This window comes from Chenopodium quinoa, unplaced genomic scaffold (genome assembly GCF_001683475.1).
Source record: "Chenopodium quinoa cultivar QQ74 unplaced genomic scaffold, ASM168347v1, whole genome shotgun sequence".
NCBI classification, from domain to species: Eukaryota; Viridiplantae; Streptophyta; class Magnoliopsida; order Caryophyllales; family Amaranthaceae; genus Chenopodium; species Chenopodium quinoa.
This window is the reverse complement of record NW_018745454.1, coordinates 1,357,640-1,377,417: the sequence shown is the minus strand read 5'-3', so window position 1 is coordinate 1,377,417 and position 19,778 is coordinate 1,357,640. Positions and strand designations below refer to the sequence as shown.

The following is a 19,778-nucleotide window of genomic DNA, read 5'->3' as shown; positions in this document are numbered from 1 at the left end:
CATTTCTATTTTTTGCACTATTCATTTGTCCTACTTTGACTAATATTTGTGCTTTATACATAACAAAAAAATATAGTCTTGTGGGTACTTGTCGGAATCATTTCATTGAATAGATTATTAATTTTTAATTGTTAAAATTTATACTTATTGATAATTAAATATATTAGTGATCAAAGATTAGCATCGACATGCGTGTCCAAGAAAAATGGAGGAAATATTTAAAAACGGGGGAGTAACTTTGTACATGAGTCATCAGTGTTTGTACACAATTATAATACGAGTATGAATCTTTATCCCATTATTTAGCTCCACACATTTCTATGATCAACTTTACTACATACGCCTCATAATATAATGAACCATGCCAAAAACATGGCATTTAGTTGTCACAAAATTACAATTTGAGATGATCGATCACCTAATAAAAGGAATAGCTTCAAGTGGATGAGCTTTTTGAAGAGTCATTCCAAACTTTTCTTCCATGTCTAAATCTTCTAGAAGTTCTCCATGACCTTTCTTCCAGTTGAATGAATGTATTAGAGTAGCCAACATTAGATGCAACATCCTGTAAGCTAATAGTATTCCTGGACACATCCTTCTTCCAGCTCCAAAGGGTATGAACTCGAAGTCTTGTTTCTTAGCATCAATTTCTTTCTCCAAAAACCTTTCAGGTAAAAAACATTCAGGGTTTGGCCATATACTTGGATCGTGACTTATCCACCATACACTAACCCACAAAGTTGAATTTTTCTGAACTAAATAGTCACCTAGTTGTACATCTTTTACCGCCTTGTGAGGTATTAATAGTGGGGCCGGTGGATGCAATCTTAATGTTTCTTTCAATATTGCTTGAATATATGGTAAATTTGAAATATATGATTCTTGCATTGATCCTTTTTTGCCAAGTACTTCGTCCAACTCACTTTTAGCCTTTTCCATCTTTGTCGGATTTCGCAATAATTCTGTCATTGCCCACTCTAATGTAATAGAGGTTGTATCTGTTCCAGCTATAAATAAATCCTGAATATACATTGATATAAATTTATACATATATAATAACAAATTCATTGTGTGCTTCTTGTTAATTTGAATTTCAATTGACAAAAATTAATGATTCTATATGTATTTCAAAATATACACCCTAACATCAATGATTATTATATTGTCATGCTTATGAGCTAACATAAATAAAAATAATGTTGTCAAAGAATTTTTAAAATGTCAAACATAAAATTAATTAATTAATAAAACCATTAAGATGTAGACTATGTCAAACTAACTATGCTTCCCCAATTCACATATAGAGGAGTTCTTACTTACATACCTACTTTTATCAATATTCCTAAGATTATTTATCTCCTACATGACATAGAAAAGTGGTGCCAATTAGGTTGTGAATCAGGCTCAAGTTGGATCAATATTTGTTGGTTCATGTTCAATTGGTAATGCGAAGATTAATAGTTGCTTTTGGGTTTAAGTTGGGTTAGATCAATTCGTGTCAAGGTAGATCAATAAAAAAACATATTTTAATCTATGTGTTACTTATCTACGGATCATACTAAAAAGTGGATATTTATAGTGAACCAATCTAGTTGGGCCTATGACCCGCCGACTAAGTTGGTTAGCCTTGCCGGCTAATCGGACTGGGCTAGTAAAATCAAATAATTTGTAAAATTTCAATTGAAGAAACATTTTTTAAGATAGATATAGAACTTACCACAAGCATATGTTTGACTTCATCAAGGCTCAATTCATTGTTCTCAACAAGCTTGAGTAGAGTGCCTAGAACATCATCCTTAACATCCATTGGATTTTTCAATCTTTCATCAATAAATTTCTCAAAAATCCTCATCAACTTTCCAAAGTAAATTGTATGCCTTTTCAACACACCTTGTATATCCAAACGCCTAACGATTGGAAATAGATCGGACACATTAGGCCTTGCAGCGTCTTCTACTATATTTCGAGTCAGATCTCGAAACTCTTGCGAATTCGAGTCAGTATGACTAGCCAAATCGATCGAGAAAAACGTGTTCGACAACAAATTTAGAGAGGTAGTATTTCCTGCCTTACCAATATCAACAGGCAGACTACCTTCACAACGTTGTTGCACATACTCAACCAACTCGTTGACTTTTTTTGCCTTATAACTTGGCTGGCATCAAGCCGTTGACTTGTAAACTATTGAATGGTTACGATCTTTTTAAGGCTTCTCCAATTGGGACATACAGGGAGCCAAACCATTGAGTAAGTTTCATGGTTTAACACCCTCCCAATATCAGGGATACTCCTACTAGATAGGACTAAATCGTGTTTCGTGAACATTTCTTTGGCTACTTCCGGGGTTGATATCACTATCACTCTGTTGCTCCCGAGTTTGAGAGACATTATAGGGCCGTAAATTTTGGAGAGCTCGGAGATAGCACGATGAGGCTTGTCGCCGAGTTGGAGAATATTACCTATTATAGGCCATGGTTTTGGTCCCGGAGGGATAGGGAGTTTGTTTTTTTTGTGTTTTGATAGGAAGAATGCTAGAATAATGACGAAGGGTAGCAATTGGAGTAGTATTGTGTAAAATTCCATTGGTATGATTTTATTATGGAGCATGTCACATTTCAATGAAGAATGATGAGATTCAAAATAATGTCACTTTGATTAGATAGTTAATGTTCATTACTTTATAATTTAAAAAAAAATAAAAAAATTGTTAAGATGATAAGATCTGATACTATATATAATAATGTGTTGATGAACTTATTGAATTATATATCTTAAGCAATAAAATAAGGATACAATCATACAATGACATTAGATAGCACGTTACATTTTATTAATGCTCCATATTATATATCATCAACAATAATAATTATTGACGTTTGTTTAAACCATTTTTATAAAACCATTGCAAACTATTTTTATCATTCCTTTTTTAATACATTAATTTAGAGAGGAAATGATGTGATCACCTAGGAGAAGGAATTGCTTCAAGTGGTTTAGCTTTTTGAAGTGTTAAACCAAACTTTTCTTCCATATCTATATCAATTGAACTCACTTCGCCGTGAAATTTCCAATTGAATGATTGAAGAAGAATAGCCAACATTAGATGTACCATTCTATTAGCCAATGGCATCCCGGGACATATCCTTCTTCCTGCTCCGAAAGGTATAAGTTCAAAATCTCCACCTTTTACATCTGTTTCCCTTTCCAAAAATCTTTCAGGTGAAAACACAAGTGGGTTTGGCCATACACTAGGATCGCGCCCAATGGACCACACGTTCACCCATATTTGTGCATTTTTTGGTACAAAACAGCCACATATTTCTACATTATTATTAGCCTTATGGGGTACTAAAAATGGGGCTGGTGGGTGCAATCTAAAAGTTTCCTTTACAATTGCTTGAATATAAGGTAATTTTAAGATTTCTGATTCTTGAATGGTTCCATTTTTTCCAATAATTTGATCTATTTCAATTTGTGCTTTTGCCATCTTTTCTGGATTACGTAGTAACTCAGTCATTGCCCACTCCAATGTACTGGAAGTCGTATCAGTCCCCGCTGCAAACAAGTCCTTATGTATAAAATATTCGAAAAAAGAGAAAACACACACGTTAGATATTACTCCGTATATCAAATCGAGGGTCAAAACTCAAAAACACAACATCTTAGGGCTTGTTCGACATTGATTTTTGTTTTCTGTTTCCTTTTTTTTTTTAAACTAAAAACTAAAAATAGGAAACAAGAAAAAGATGTTTCCACTTGTTGTCAGTTTTCAAATTTTTTTTTTTTGAAACACAGTTTTCAAAATTATTATGAATTTATTTAAGAAGTTTGTCAAATCTTTAACCATTGTGAGACATATATCATATGACTTTGAAAAACAAAAAACCAAAAAACAGAAAACCACAGTGATGCCAAACGAACCCTTATAAAATGAATTTGTGTTATTCAGTTTTATAATAAGCTTAATAATAAATCTAAAAATGATTAATTAACTATAATATTATAATGTGAAACAATAAGATAATAGCTAAAAATAAAATAGGGGGGGGGGGGTAATAGTAGAACTTACCACTAGCAAATGTTTTACTTCATCAAGGCTCAAATTATTATCCTTGATGAGTTTGAGTAGAGTAGCAAGGACATCATCTTTAGGAGCATTTGGATCTCTTAATCTTTCATCAATAATTTTCTGAAATATATCCAAAGATTTAGTATAGTTTCGCCTACTTCTCTTCAATACCCCTTGCAAATCCAACCACCTAATTAATGGGAAAAAATCCGAAACATTAGGCCTTCCAATCTCTTCCATGAAATGCCGTACAAGCTCCTTAAACTCTTGCAAGCCCGACGAAGAATGGCTAGCAAAATCCATCGAGAAAAATGTGTTGGACAACAAATTAAGCACGGTTGTGAATCCTGCCTTACCAATATCAACAGCTTGGCCGGCTTCACAACATTGTTGCACATAATCAACTAGCTCTTTCACCTTCTTATGCCGTATATCCTGGCTCTCATTAAGCCGATGTGTTGTGAATAATTGAAGGGCTAAAATCTTCCTAATCTCGCGCCATTTAGGGCTTACCGGGAGCCAAACCAAAGAGACTTTTTCATGGTTTAAGGCCCTCACAGCATCTTGCACAATCCTACTAGAAAAATCTAAGTCGTGTTTAACGAACATTTCTTTGGCTATTTCCGGGGATGATATCACTATTGTAGTGAGGCTCCCAAGCTTAAGAGACATTATGGGGCCGTAAATTCTTGAGAGCTTGGCGACTACACGATGAGGCTTGTCGTCGAGAAGAAGCATGTTGCCTATGATAGGCCATGGTCTTGGCCCTGGAGGGTTGATCACTTTTGATTTGCTAAACGTCTTATATATGAACGTAATGTAAACGATGGTAAGGAGTAATGTAACAATAATGTAATACTCCATTGATATTTTATTAGTAGCTAGAATTTTAAATTATGGATATTATTTTTGGACAAGAAATTTAGTGAAAATTTATAATCAAGATCTAGAGTAGTAGTTGGACAAACTCCTATACACCATTTCCATCCCAAAAATAAATTTCTTGTGGATACACTGTATTGTACCGTGCATGATTTCGAGCCACATCTATTTTGGATCAGAGGTTTTTCAGTGCAGCAAGCCACATGGTGCGGCAGAGGTTACTTGTATTTTAGGGTTACTTGTATTCTGGGGTTACTTATATGAATTACTTTTATGGTGTTACTTGTATTATGAAGTTACTTGTATGGGTTACTTGTATGTGACACTTGTATTTTGAGTAACTCCTACAAGTAACTACAAACCAAAATCTCATACCAAACCACTAACACCCTACAAGTAATCCCTAACCAAAACCAATAACACCCATACAACTATACAAGTAACCCTAGAATACAAGTAACGCCTACAAGTAACCCCTGACAAAACCAGTAACACACATACAAGTAATCCCAGAATACAAGTAACACCTACAAGTAACTCCTGACAAAACCAGTAACACCCTACAAGTAACCCTGGTCGCACCATGTGGCCAGCCACATACAAAAATTTGTAATTTTGGATATGAATAGCTCGGGATAGGAACTTAAGAAGTTATCACTGCACCATGGAATTAATTTTTATAATATTTTCTAGTTGTGTTTTGACTAAAATGATTATAGCTACCTAAGCTATCACCAAAAAGGGCCATAGTTACATACGATCATTAAGGAGCAGTTACTTGCTTGTGGGAAAAGTAATGTATTAGTGTATTGCGATGGAAAAGTAGTTGAGCTTTTAGGGTTCCAACTACTTCTAAGAATTTAAGATCGAGTTTTAAGATTTGGATGTGACATCATTTTTTGTGGTCCCCATTAAAAATGATGTCATCAAATTCTTGTTAAGACTCTAAGACTTACACAAATTTATCACTTTAGCCTTAAGACTTAAATATTTGACATATTATGTAATAATATCCCGTATTTTCATACGTATTTTATAATAAATTAATTAAGAATTATTTAATAAAAAGGGTATTTTAGTAAATTCATTATTTGGGGCTAAAATAATATTTGAATTTTGGCGCCAAATATAAGTATTTAATCATTTGAATAATTAATTATTTTCGGATTTCTAAATTGATAATATAGGTTTAATTATCTTTTATAAGGTCGGTCCATATTTTATTATACTAACTATTTCAAGAGAAATATCTAATATACATTATGTATTTAACTAATTTTATACTATCTAAAATATTTATTTATTCAATTATTTTATTATTATTTTCGTTTTTATATTAAAATAAATAAATAAATAAATAAATAAAAACAAATATTGTGAAACGTGATTTGATCATGTTTTGAAGAGTGATTGTTATCACTTTAGTTTGTTAATTATTATATTTTAAATTAACCTCTAATTTTCTTCTTCATTATCTTATTTTGTTTATATCTTTCTTCTCCCAACCATATGTATATCCATTTAAATTTTCTTATCTTTTAACCTAACTATTAATCTAGAATTAATTTGATTCAAGTACCTTAATAACCCCAAAAACTTATCACATTTTCTAGTAATCATATCACAACTTAAACTCTATCCTTTCTACACCCTCAACACTGTAAATAGACCCTTAATTCTTCCCACTTATTCACACCAATTCTCTACTTTTCTTCTCCTCTTTTTACACAAATCATCCCATTTATCTTTGAAGCCAACTTTCGGGCACTTCTGCTCAGTTTTATGGGTATTGACGTTTCACAGAAGATTGTTCTTCGAGTTTAGGCTCAAGAATCACTCAATTCGGAGTTATATCGAAGGAGTTACAGCCTCTGCAAGTTCTGCTTATTCTTTCCAATGCAAATCCAATTCTTCTCTTTTCCTTGGTTTCTTATCTTTTCTTATTCTCTTCTCTTATTCAATTATTATTATTATTATTATTATTATTATTATTATTATTATGGGAGATTTATAAATAATTATTATGAGTAGTTTTAATTATATAAAATCAGATTTTTAATAATGTTTATGTTGAAAGGTTCATGTACATATAGTTGGGAGGTTTTAATTTAATTATTTGTGATTATTTGTTAACCTTATATTAATTATGGTTATATTTATTTGTAGGGTGTGTTCAATCAAAGTTCTTGAGATTCTTTTTGTGTGGTTTTTCTAGCAAGGATCAAGGTACGTTTAGGTGGCTAGATACCTTTCAAAGTAATTGGTTTGAATAACATGTTTTACATGATTTGATTCACTACGTGAAAAAATGAATTTGGCACCGGTTCAAACCCGACCTAAGGCACCGGTTTGAACCGGTGCCAATGTGGGGGGTGCCAAAAGTGGTTTAAAAAGGCACCGGTTCAAACCGGTGCCAAAAATCGAAATTGGCACAGGTTAACCGGTGCCAAAAAGGCCCACTAAAAATTATTTCAAAGTTTTTGGCACCGGTTAACCGATGCCAAAAAAACCCCCAAAAATCATTTTTTTTTGTCTTTTTTTACTTAAAAATTAAATAAACTAAATTAAATAAAAACACAAAATATAAATCAAACATCACAATTAATATAAACGATTCTGTTTAATATATATATAATCAATAAAGTTTTATTGCATAGATCAATAAAAAAAATTACAACATATAAATAAAAAAAAAACCCAATATAAATAAAAAAAAAATATTACAACATCACAATCTAAAAATCCCCATATTCTTGACTCTTGATTCTTCGATTATGTATACCTGCACCAATTAAAACATCAAAAATAAATTGATTAAAATGAATAAGCTGCGAAAAAAATAAAAAAAAACCCAGAAAAAAAAAATCGAATTAAAATCGATTAAAATAAAAATAAAATCGAAAAAACCCAGAAATCAAAAAATCAAAACAAAATCGAAAAAATAAAAACAAAATCCCAGAAAAAAAATAAAAAAAAACCAGAAATCATAAAAATAAAAACAAAATCGAACAATTAAAAAACCCAGAAATCAATTAAAATAAAAACAAAACCAAAAAAAATTGAAATCGAAAAAACCATGAAAAAATCAAAAATCAAAATAAAAAAAAAATCAAAAATCAAAATAAGACAACGAAAGTAAAAATCGAAACACAAAAATCAAAATCGAAAAAAGAGAAAAACAAAAATCAAAAATCAAAATTCAAAATCAGACAACAAAAGTAAAAATCGAAACACAAAAATCAAAATCGATAAAAAAGAAAAACAAAAATCAAAATCGAAAAACAAAAATAAAAAATTGAAAAACCTAGAAATCGAAAAAATACAAACAAAAACGAAAAAATAAAAAACCCAGAAATCAATTAAAATAAAACAAAAACGAAAAAAAATTGAAATCGAAAAAACCCAGGATAAATCGAAAATCAAAATCGAAAAACAAAATTCAAAAATAAAAAATCAAAATCAGAAAACATAAACCCAGAAAAAATCGAAAATCAAAATCGAAAAACAAAATTCAAAAATCAAAATCAGAAAACAAAAGCCCAGAAAAAATCGAAAATCAAAATCGAAAAACAAAAATTAAAATCAGACAACAAAAACCAAAATCAAAATCTGAAAAACAAAAATAAAAACCGAAAAAAAAATCAAAATTGAAAACAAAAAATCAAAATCGAAAAAAATAAATCTATTACAATCGAGTTAAAAAAAACAGAAATCGACAAAAAATGAAATCAAAATCGCATAAAAAAAACCTAAAGTGAAATCGGAAAAAAAAAAACCCAGAAATTGAGGGAGGAGGAGATGTGTTCGTGGTGGTCTCCGTGGTGGTGTTGCATGTGCTCGCGGTGATCTCTGTAGTGGTGTTCGTGGTGGTCTCCGTGGTGGTCTTCGTGGTGGGCTTGAAGGAGAAGGAGACGCGGTAGCTTAGTCTTGAGGGAGAAGGAGGAGATGAGAAAGACTGGTTAAGTGGAGCGAAAGAGGAGGAGAGGAGAAGAGGAGAGAGAAAGAGTAGGAAAGAAGAGGAGAGGAGAAGCGGCGAGAATGAAGAAATAGGGTTTGGGGGGTATAAATATGGACGAGTTTTTTTTTTTTTGAAAAAAAAAGTTTAACCTTTTTTTTTAATTAAGGAGCGGTTCAATTAGCACCGGTTCAAACCGGTGCCCTTTTAGTTTTTGGCACCGGTTTGGTCTGAACCGGTGCCTTTTATATTTGTGTAAAATGGCGCCCAAATTTGGGCCGGTTTAGGGCACCGGTTTGGCCTGAACCGGTGCCTTTATGGGGGTGCCTTATTGTATTTTTCTACTAGTGATTGGTGATTGAATTAAATTGATTTTGAAATAAATTATGTTTGAAGGTATTTATTTTAATAAAAGTATTTGAATGATTGATTTATAAATCATGTTTTGAATGGTTTGGATTACTTATCGTGTTTAAATAATATTGGGAACTATTGGATATTGAAAGGATTTATTGAACCATTGAATTATTATTATTATTATTAATGCTTTATACGCATGTTAGTAATCCCACTATGCGGATTTGATTTATTGATAAGGCATTGGACTTTGTATGACCGAGTCTTTCCTCAAGAATAGCCTTGTAATATAAAGAGACTAGTTTGGGGGGTGTGCACACTTGGGTGAGGAATTGGATTAAAAGGAATTGGTTCTTAATAAAGGAATTGGTTTTATTTACTATTATTTTGAATATTGAATCATTGGAATCGGTTTTGGAATAATTAGTTTTGAATTTATTGGTTAATTATTGGAATTGGTTTTAAAGGATGTTTGCAAATAAATTGAGTTTACACTATCTTGCACTTATCGCACTTAGCATATTTTGCTAATCCGTATTTCTTATTTGTTTTGTTTGCCTTATTTACCGTAATGATAACCAGTGTTGACTATTTTCAGGTGGAGTCATGAATGAGCATAAGGGAGTCCAGGGATTTGCTTCACCTAGTTTAGGAATGTTGGTCTTGTCTTTATTTTTGAGCGCTCATAATAATGTTACTATTTTTATAAGTATTAATAAAAGAAAGTTGAGTTTCCACTGCAAGTTTTGTAGTTGAGTTAAGTATTTTGAGTAGTCTTGCGTAATCACGCGACGATAATACGCCCAAGTCTATCTCTACGGTATAATTATACATATTATACTGGTATTTCCGTAAAGGGAGATTTTGGGGTGTTACATATTACACGTAGAAAAGTGTAAAAAAAAATAATAAAAATAAAAGTAAAGTGGGTCCCAATCTCAAGTCTTAAGTTAAATCTTGGAATTTCAAGACTCAACTTGAGACTTGCTTGAGATTTTTAAAGAAAAATAAAAAAAGTCTTAAGCATATGCCTTAAGATTCAAATTGTTGATGTCACCCCAAGTCTTAAGACTTGGGGCTAAACTTGCTCTTAGGATTTTTACATGAGATATTAATGATTTAAGTTTCCTTAAAAATGTGAACAATTTAAATTTAACAATTATTACCGAAAGTCTTAGAGCAAGTTTAGCCCCAAATCTTAAGACTTGGATGTGACATCATTTTTGGTGGTTCTCATTGATAATGATGTCATCAAATTTTTGTTAAGACTCACTAAGATTTACACAAATTTATCACTTTAACCCTAAGACTTAAATATTTGACATATTATATGTAGATAAGTGTAAAAAAAAAAATAAAAAAAAATAAAAAAAATAAAATAAAAGTGAAGTGGGTGAAGTGGGTCCCAATCTCAAGTCTCAAGTTGAGTCTTGAAATTTCAAGACTCAACTTGAGACTTGCTTGAGATTTTTGAAGAAAAATGGGAAAAGTCTTAACTATAAATATTAAGACTCAAAATGATGATGTCACCCCAAGTCTTAAGACTTGTTTAGCCCAAGACTTGGGGTGACATCATCATTTTGAGTCTTAAGATTTATACTTAAGACTTTTCCCATTTTTCTTCAAAAATCTCAAGCAAGTCTCAAGTTGAGTCTTGAAAATTCAAGACTCAACTTAAAACTTGAGATTGGGACCCACTTCACTTTTATTTTTATTATTCCTTTTTTTTTGTTTTACACTTTTTTACATATAATATGTCAAATAGTTAAGTCTTAGGGCTAAAGTGATAAATTTGTGTAAGTCTTAGTGAGTCTTAACAAGAATTTGATGACATCATTTTCAATGGGGACCACAAAAAATGATGTCACATTAAGACTTGGGGCTAAACTTGCTCTAAGGCTTTAAAAATTCCTTTTACACAAGACTTGGAGTTTCTGTATAAAAATATATTAAGGTTTACATAATTACATGCTCATTATTTACCAAATAAAAAAATTACAATAATTTCTGTGGAAAAATTAAAGTTGAACAATTGTTCATCTAAAGTCTTTTATTAAATGTTTTTGTAATTTTATTTTATTTTTTTTTTCTTATCTAAAACGTAACTGAGTTTCAAGAAAAAATCTTTATATATCATTTTGATCGAGCCAAAAATGATGAGGACCAATAAGTCTCAAAATAATATACTATTAAATGTTTTACCCTAGAAAACAAACTGAAATACTATTATATATTTATATAGGTTGATACAATCATCTTGGAAGGGCAATTGCTTGAAGTGGTTGAGCTTTTTGAAGTGAAATACCAAACTTTTCCTCCACATTTATATCTTTATAACTTTCGGTGCCATGATATGTCCAATTGAATGCATGAAGAAGTTTAGCCAACATTAGATGCACCATCCTATAAGCCAAAGGCAAACCTGGACATATCCTTCTCCCTGCTCCAAAGGGTATAAGCTCAAAATGCCGGCCTCTCACATTAATTCTTTGTCTAGAAATCTTTCCGGTGAAAACATAAGCGGATTTGTCCATACACTTGGATTACGACCAATAGACCATACATTCACCCACACATGTGCATTTTTTGGCACTGAAAACTTGCCTAGCTCTACAACCTTTTCAGCTTTGTAAGGTATCAAAAATGGCGCTGGTGGGTGCAATCTATAAGTTTCTTTTACTATTGCTTGGATATACGGTAGCTTTGAGATATCAGATTCTTGAATAAACCCATGTTTACCAAAAACTTGGTCTAATTCAGTCTGAGCTTTTTCCATCTTTTTCGGATTACGTAGTAATTCAGTTATTGCCCATTCCAATGTGCTAGAACTTGTATCCGTCCCTGCCGTGAACAAATCCTAATGACAAAAAGATATGTATACAATTAACTTGATACCGACTCACAACAACCATGATCCAAACCATTTTGATAAAAATTCACCTAACTCGGCCCATTTTTATTTTTTTATTTTATAGGTAGTTCCATTTATACTTTTTTTTTTTAAGAGAAGGCCCATTTATTCCTTAGTACAAGTGGTATAGATTTTAAAATCTTACTTTAATTTTATAATTAACGTATATATGAGGTTCAATTCAATTTTCAATTGCGACACATTATTGAGGACAGACAAACATAAATAAGAAGGAATATTTGTAACTTTGTAACCCTATAGTAAATGTTGGAACAACAAGTGTGTAGTGTGTGAATTTTGTGAAAAACTCAAAGTCCCACATTGGTGGGAAATGAGAGTTTTACTCTCTTTATAATATAGAGAGTGGGCTAAAGGGGTGTGGCCCTTGGGCTACCCACATTTTGTGGAGAGGGAGGACCTATATGGTAAACCATCTATCACACACGCGCGGCGAACCGAACCGAGCCGGGCCGGGTTGGGTTGGGTCGGGTCGGGTCGGGTCGGGTTTATTAAATAAACTTATTTTTTGGACAAGGCTAATTGCGTGATTAGTTCCTTGATTTTTGCTAAACGTTTTTGACTGATTGCATTTGACCGTTTTTATTCAAAACTGATTAATGGAGCGTTAATCATGCAAACGTTTTCACTGATTTTTTGCTAAACGTTTTGCCACGCATTAATCTTCTGTAACCGTTTTGAACGTTCAACTTATGACCGTTTTAATTGCGTGATTAGTGCCTAATTAAACAGCAGCAGTTACGTTGCAATTTTTCCTATAAAAGGCGTGTTGATTTCCTGTTTTTGATACACAAAAAATACGAACAACAATCTTCTTCTCCTCTCTATTTTTCCTCACAAAAACAAAACCCTCGAGCAGTTTCTTTTCTTTTTGGGTGTTTAGTTGCCCGGTGGTTTTGTGCAGTTCCACCGGTATAATTTCAATAGAGAAAGGCTGTTTTATCCTGGGGAACATCCGGTTTAGTACGAACTGCTTGCACCTTTCCAGGGCAGTGCCGTGAATGTTCTAAAGAAAGCGACATAGTCCGCGACTCAGTCTATTTTTCGGTAACTTTGTTCTTACTGTTTTTGTTCCCGCAGTTCCGTTTATAACAATTTTAGAACATTCTTTTTCTGCCTGTAAGAACCATATGTCTACCGAAGATATTACTATGTCTGCTGACCTTAACAAGCCCTTCCGTTTTGAAGGAGCTCACTTTAAAAGATGGAAACAAAAAATGCAATTTTTCTTAACTGTCAAAAAAGTTAATTCTGCCTTAACAGCCCCTCGGCCATTTATTCCTGATAATGCTCCTGAAGATGAATTAGCTTACTTGAATAGTGAAATCGAAACCTGGAATGAAACTGACTTCGTGTGCAAAAACTATATACTTAATGGTCTGTCTGATAACCTCTATGACTATTATAATATGGAAAATACTGCTAAGGATTTGTGGGATGCCCTACAAAAAAAGTATGATACTGAAGAAGCAGGTGCCAAAAAGTATGCTGTCAGTAGGTACCTAAAATTCCAGATGACTGATGATAAGTCCGTGGAAGTGCAGTCTCACGACCTTCAGAAAATTGCCCATGAGATAATTTCCGAAGGTATGGCCCTTGATGAACAATTTCAAATTGTTGTTATTATTGACAAGTTGCCTCCTTCCTGGAAAGATTTCAAAAATAATCTCAGGCATAAGACTAAGGAATTCTCCTTAGAGAGTTTGATCACTCGGCTACGTATAGAAGAAGAATCCAGAAAACAGGATCTAAAGGAAGAGATTTTACAAATCTCTGCTAATAATGCTCCTAGGCGATCTGCTGCAGTACTTAAACCTGCTGGTAAGAATTTCAAACCTCAGAACCGGAAGAATAACTTCAATAAACCGAATGTTCAAAAGAACAATGGAAGACAACAGTCACAACCCCCTAAGAATGGTACTGGTCAATTTCTGTGCTATCGGTGTGGAAAACCAGGCCATATGGCACGAAAGTGCAGGAACATGCCTAACCCTGTGCCAGCGCAGGCTAGCATGATTGAAGAGCCTTTTGTGGCTATGATTACTGAGATCAACCTTACTGGTGGATCAGATGGGTGGTGGATAGACACTGGTGCCACACGCCATGTCTGTTATGATCGTCGAATGTTTAAAACATACACTGAAAAGACCGATGATAAGAAAGTACTGTTGGGTGATTCCCATTCCACTAACATTGCTGGTGTTGGAAATGTTGAGTTGAAGTTTACTTCTGGCAGGACTCTCATTCTGAAAGATGTGTTACACACTCCGGAAATGAGGAAGAATTTAGTTTCTGGTTTTTTGCTTAATAAGGCTGGTTTTATACAAACCATAGGTTCTGATTTGTTTACTTTAACTAAGAATGGAATATTTGTAGGAAAAGGATATGCTACTGATGGCATGTTCAAACTGAATGTTGAAGTTAATAAAATTTCTAATTCTGCTTATATGTTGTGTTCTACTATTAATGTTTGGCATACTAGACTTTGTCATGTGAACAAAAGACTCATAAAAAATATGAGCAATTTAGGCCTTATTCCAAATATCTCTCTCAATGACTTTGACAAATGTGATTCTTGTAGTCAGGCTAAGATTACAAAAACTCCTCATAAATCAGTGATTAGAAATTCAGAACCATTAGACTTAATTCATTCGGATATTTGTGAACTAAATGGGACGTTGACCAGAAATGGACAACGATACTTTATCACCTTTATTGATGATTGTTCTGATTATACTTGTATTTATTTGATGAAAAATAAGAGTGATGCTTTTGAAATGTTTAAGTTGTTTGTAACAGAATTTGAGAATCAGTTTAACAAGAAAATAAAAAGATTACGAAGTGATCGTGGAACTGAGTATGGTACTGATGCTTTTGTAGAATTTTATAATTCACATGGTATCATACATGAAAGGACAGCTCCTTATTCCCTAGAAATGAATGGAAAGGCTGAAAGGAAAAATAGGACCTTTACAGAATTAGTAGTTGCTATTTCCTTATATTCTGGTGCTGCTGATCATTGGTGGGGTGAAATTCTACTAACTGTTTGTTATGTCTTAAATCGTATTCCAAAGACTAAGAGTAAGGTTTCTCCCTATGAAATACTTCGTAATAAACGACCTAACATTTCTTATTTCAGAACTTGGGGTTGTCTAGCATATGTTAGGATTCCTGATCCTAAAAGAGTCAAATTAGCTAGTAGAGCTTATGAATGCGTATTCATTGGATATGCTATTAACAGTAAGGCATATAGATTCTTTGATTTAAATGCTCGTGTAATTATTGAATCTAATGATGTTGATTTTTATGAGGACAGGTTTCCTTTTAAATCTAGAAATAGTGGGGGCACGTCCTCCTCTATTATTCCTAAAGACAGGTCTAACTCACAAGACTTGGATGCTGAACCCGAACTAAGAAAGAGCAAACGGGCTAGAGTAGCAAAAGACTTCGGCCCAGACTTTGTAGTTCTGAATGTAGAGGAGGATCCTTCTACCCTCCAAGAAGCTCTAACCTCAGTGGATGCAGATTTATGGCAAGAAGCCGTGAACGACGAAATGGACTCACTTGAGTCTAATCGAACTTGGCATCTAACTGAGTTGCCACCAGGTTGCAAGTCAATTGGTTGCAAATGGGTCCTAAAAAGAAAGCTGAAAGTTGATGGGACCATTGATAAGTTCAAAGCCCGTTTAGTAGCTAAAGGCTACAGACAAAGGGAGAATGTTGATTTCTTTGATACCTATTCACCTGTAACTAGAGTAACATCTATTAGAGTATTAATATCTCTTGCTTCTGTTTTTAATCTTGTAGTACATCAAATGGATGTGAAGACTGCATTCTTGAACGGTGAATTGGAAGAAGAAATCTACATGGATCAACCGGAAGGATTCGTTGTTCAAGGAAAAGAGCACCTGGTATGTAAGCTAGATAAATCTCTTTATGGTCTCAAACAAGCACCTAAACAATGGCATGAAAAATTTGATAACTTAGTCATCTCACATGGTTTTAAGATAAATGGTAGTGACAAATGCATATATGTAAAATTTGAGAATGACATATGCACTATAATTTGTCTATATGTGGATGACTTGTTAATTTTTGGCTCGAACATTCATGCTGTGAATGATGTAAAGCTATTGTTGAATGCTGAGTTTGATATGAAAGACCTAGGAGAGGCTAATGTAATCCTTGGAATTAAGATTACTAGGACAGAAAATGGAGTTTCTTTGGATCAATCTCATTACATTGAGAAGATCCTAAAGAAATATAGTTACTTTGACTGTAAACCTGCTAGTACACCTTATGATTCCAGTGTTAAATTATTTAAGAACACTGGTGATGCCGTAAGGCAATCGGATTATGCGAGCATCATTGGCAGCCTTCGGTATGCCACTGATTGTACTAGACCCGACATTGCCTATGTCGTGGGATTGTTAGGCAGGTTTACTAGTTGTCCTGGTAATGAGCATTGGCATGCTATTGAAAGGGTCATGAGATACCTTAAGAGGACCATGAACCTAGGGTTGCATTATGAAAGGTTTCCAGCTGTACTAGAAGGCTATAGTGATGCTGACTGGAACACCTTATCAGATGACTCTAAGGCTACTAGTGGATATATTTTTTCTATAGCCGGTGGAGCTGTATCTTGGAAGTCTAAGAAACAGACTATTTTGGCTCAGTCCACCATGGAGTCAGAAATGATAGCACTAGCTACGGCTAGTGAAGAAGCAGGTTGGTTAAGAGGCCTGCTAGGTGAAATTCCCCTATGGGAAAAGCCATTACCGGCTGTCTTGATCCATTGCGATAGTACCGCGGCTATTGCAAAAGTTCAGAACCGTTATTACAACGGTAAGAGACGACAAATACGTCGTAAGCACAGCACTGTGAGAGAATATCTCTCTATCGGAGCTGTTAGAGTGGATCACGTACGCACTGAGAATAACTTGGCTGATCCTTTGACGAAAGGATTAGCTAGGGAGAAAGTCCATTTTTCTTCTAAGAAAATGGGACTATTGCCATTGAAATGAACCACACATAATGGTAACCCAACCTATGAACTGGAGATCCCAAGAAATAGGTTCAAAGGGTAATAACAAGTTATGGTGTGTTATGAGTTGAATATGTTCAAAAGACATAATTTCCTGAAGCGATCAAGGATGAGTTAATAGGAACTCTTAATGAAATCTATACTCCAATTTGGAGTGGAGTACCAAGCTACAGGAGTACTCTTGATAGATTCACCTATGTGAATGTGGAAGTTAGGCCGCTTCCTATGAAATGTGTGGCAGCATTTCTAGAGCATTCACTACACTGGGATAGACGTGCATGGCCGAAATAGCACGGGTCTAGAACAACACCAAGAGTAGGTTGTGTGGGGTACGTTGTCAGAGATAGGGTTCAAAACTTCGAGTCACCCTTGTTGAATCTGAATCGTACTCACTACGTCGAAGTTCAAGTTGAAAAACACTTCTGTTTATGCGCAACCTATATATGTATGGATTCTGCTCGAAAATGTTTTCAAAAAATTCAAGTGGGGGATTGTTGGAACAACAAGTGTGTAGTGTGTGAATTTTGTGAAAAACTCAAAGTCCCACATTGGTGGGAAATGAGAGTTTTACTCTCTTTATAATATAGAGAGTGGGCTAAAGGGGTGTGGCCCTTGGGCTACCCACATTTTGTGGAGAGGGAGGACCTATATGGTAAACCATCTATCACACACACGCGCGCCGAACCGAACCGAGCCGAGCCGGGCCGGGCCGGGTTGGGTTGGGTCGGGTCGGGTTTATTAAATAAACTTATTTTTTGGACAAGGCTAATTGCGTGATTAGTTCCTTGATTTTTGCTAAACGTTTTTGACTGATTGCATTTGACCGTTTTTATTCAAAACTGATTAATGGAGCGTTAATCATGCAAACGTTTTCACTGATTTTTTGCTAAACGTTTTGCCACGCATTAATCTTCTGTAACCGTTTTGAACGTTCAACTTATGACCGTTTTAATTGCGTGATTAGTGCCTAATTAAACAGCAGCAGTTACGTTGCAATTTTTCCTATAAAAGGCGTGTTGATTTCCTGTTTTTGATACACAAAAAATACGAACAGCAATCTTCTTCTCCTCTCTATTTTTCCTCACAAAAACAAAACCCTCGAGCAGTTTCTTTTCTTTTTGGGTGTTTAGTTGCCCGGTGGTTTTGTGCAGTTCCACCGGTATAATTTCAATAGAGAAAGGCTGTTTTATCCTGGGGAACATCCGGTTTAGTACGAACTGCTTGCACCTTTCCAGGGCAGTGCCGTGAATGTTCTAAAGAAAGCGACATAGTCCGCGACTCAGTCTATTTTTCGGTAACTTTGTTCTTACTGTTTTTGTTCCCGCAGTTCCGTTTATAACAGTAAAAACCTAGATACACCAATGACACATTGACATGTAGATCAAAGCTCAAAATTTTTAACATTTTTACGGGGCATAGTAAACTAAGTTAAAAGTGACTATAACTCTATAAGTTTTAATAAATGAATATTTCTAAAATTTTATGTTAGATTTGACTACGAATTCTCAAAATGCTAATAAAATTGAGTAATTTTTGTTAAGATGTGTTTTTTAACATAAAGTACCCATTTTTCACGACGATCCTTTTTTTTCGACATTTATTAATTATCTTTTTGTTACCGTTCCCTTGTGTTAGTTAGAGTGAAGTTATTATTTTTTTCAAATCGGTCTTACACTTAGCTTATTCATCATCTAAATTCAATAATGAAGCATAGTTATTGAAAAATAAAATAGTTTGTGTCAAAAAAAAAAAAAAATAGAAAAAAAAAATTAATACAAGTGAGATTAAATGGGAGTATTACATACCACGAGCAAATGCTTTACTTCATCAAGGCTTAATTCGTTGTTATCAACAAGCTTAAGTAAAGTACCTAAGAAATCATCCTTTGCATCATTTGAATTTCTCAACCTTTCATCAATAATCTCTTCAAAAATTCCTAACAACTTGTTAGCAAAATCCGTAGCCCTTCTCAACACTCCTTGCAAATCCAAGCCTCGAACGAGCGGGAAAAAATCCGAAACGTTAGGCCTCGCAGCCTCTTCCAACAAGGTCCAAATAATATCCTTAAACTCTTGTGAATTCGACGAAACATGGGTAGCCAAATCCATTGAGAAAATTGTGTTGGACAACAAATTTAACGTGGTAACAAAAGCGGCCTTACCAATATCAATTGGTAGGCCGGATTCACTACACTGTCCTGCATACTCAACTAACTCATTTATCTTTTGTAGACGTAATGCCTCACTAGCATCAAGTCGTTGACTAATGAATAAGTGTGTTGTTGCAATCTTTCTAAGGTTACGCCATTTTGGGCATATTGGGAGAAAAACCATGGAAACTTGATCATGGTTAGTTGCTCTCATAGCATCTATAATAGCCCTACCCGAAAAATCCAAGTCATGTTTAAGGAACATTTCTTTGGCTACTTCGGGGGATGATATCACTATCGTAGTTGTTTCGGGTGAAAACAATGGGACCTTGTCGAAGGTCCGATGAAGTGGAGAAGACTGGATTCGGTCCAAGTGATGTTGGGCCGAAGGTT

At 34.1% G+C, this 19,778-nt stretch overlaps 1 protein-coding gene and 2 pseudogenes across 1 annotated transcript; all 3 read right to left on the bottom strand.

Annotated features, from left to right (window-relative positions):
• Window positions 1-233: 233 nt before the first annotated feature.
• LOC110714193 lies at window positions 234-2,607 on the bottom strand (annotated as a pseudogene).
• Window positions 2,504-5,377, bottom strand: LOC110714194 (cytochrome P450 76AD1-like). The gene is made up of 2 exons (XM_021892675.1): window positions 4,070-5,377; window positions 2,504-3,568 (listed from the first exon to the last, which is right to left on the bottom strand). The coding sequence occupies exons 1-2, from the start codon at window positions 4,931-4,933 to the stop codon at window positions 2,963-2,965; spliced, it is 1,470 nt and encodes a 489-aa protein (XP_021748367.1). The 5' UTR covers window positions 4,934-5,377; the 3' UTR covers window positions 2,504-2,962.
• A 5,975-nt stretch (window positions 5,378-11,352) lies between these two features.
• On the bottom strand, window positions 11,353-19,698 carry LOC110714319 (annotated as a pseudogene).
• Between the last annotated feature and the right edge of the window lie 80 nt (window positions 19,699-19,778).

Excerpts from the sequence above, each read along its gene's own strand:
- LOC110714194 (XM_021892675.1), bottom strand. The coding sequence starts at position 4,933 with ATGGAGTATTACATTATTGTTACATTACTCCTTACCATCGTTTACATT. Across the intron at positions 3,569-4,069 it reads AAGTAAAACATTTGCTAGTG|GACTTGTTTGCAGCGGGGAC; the intron begins GTAAGTTCTACT and ends TTTATACATAAG.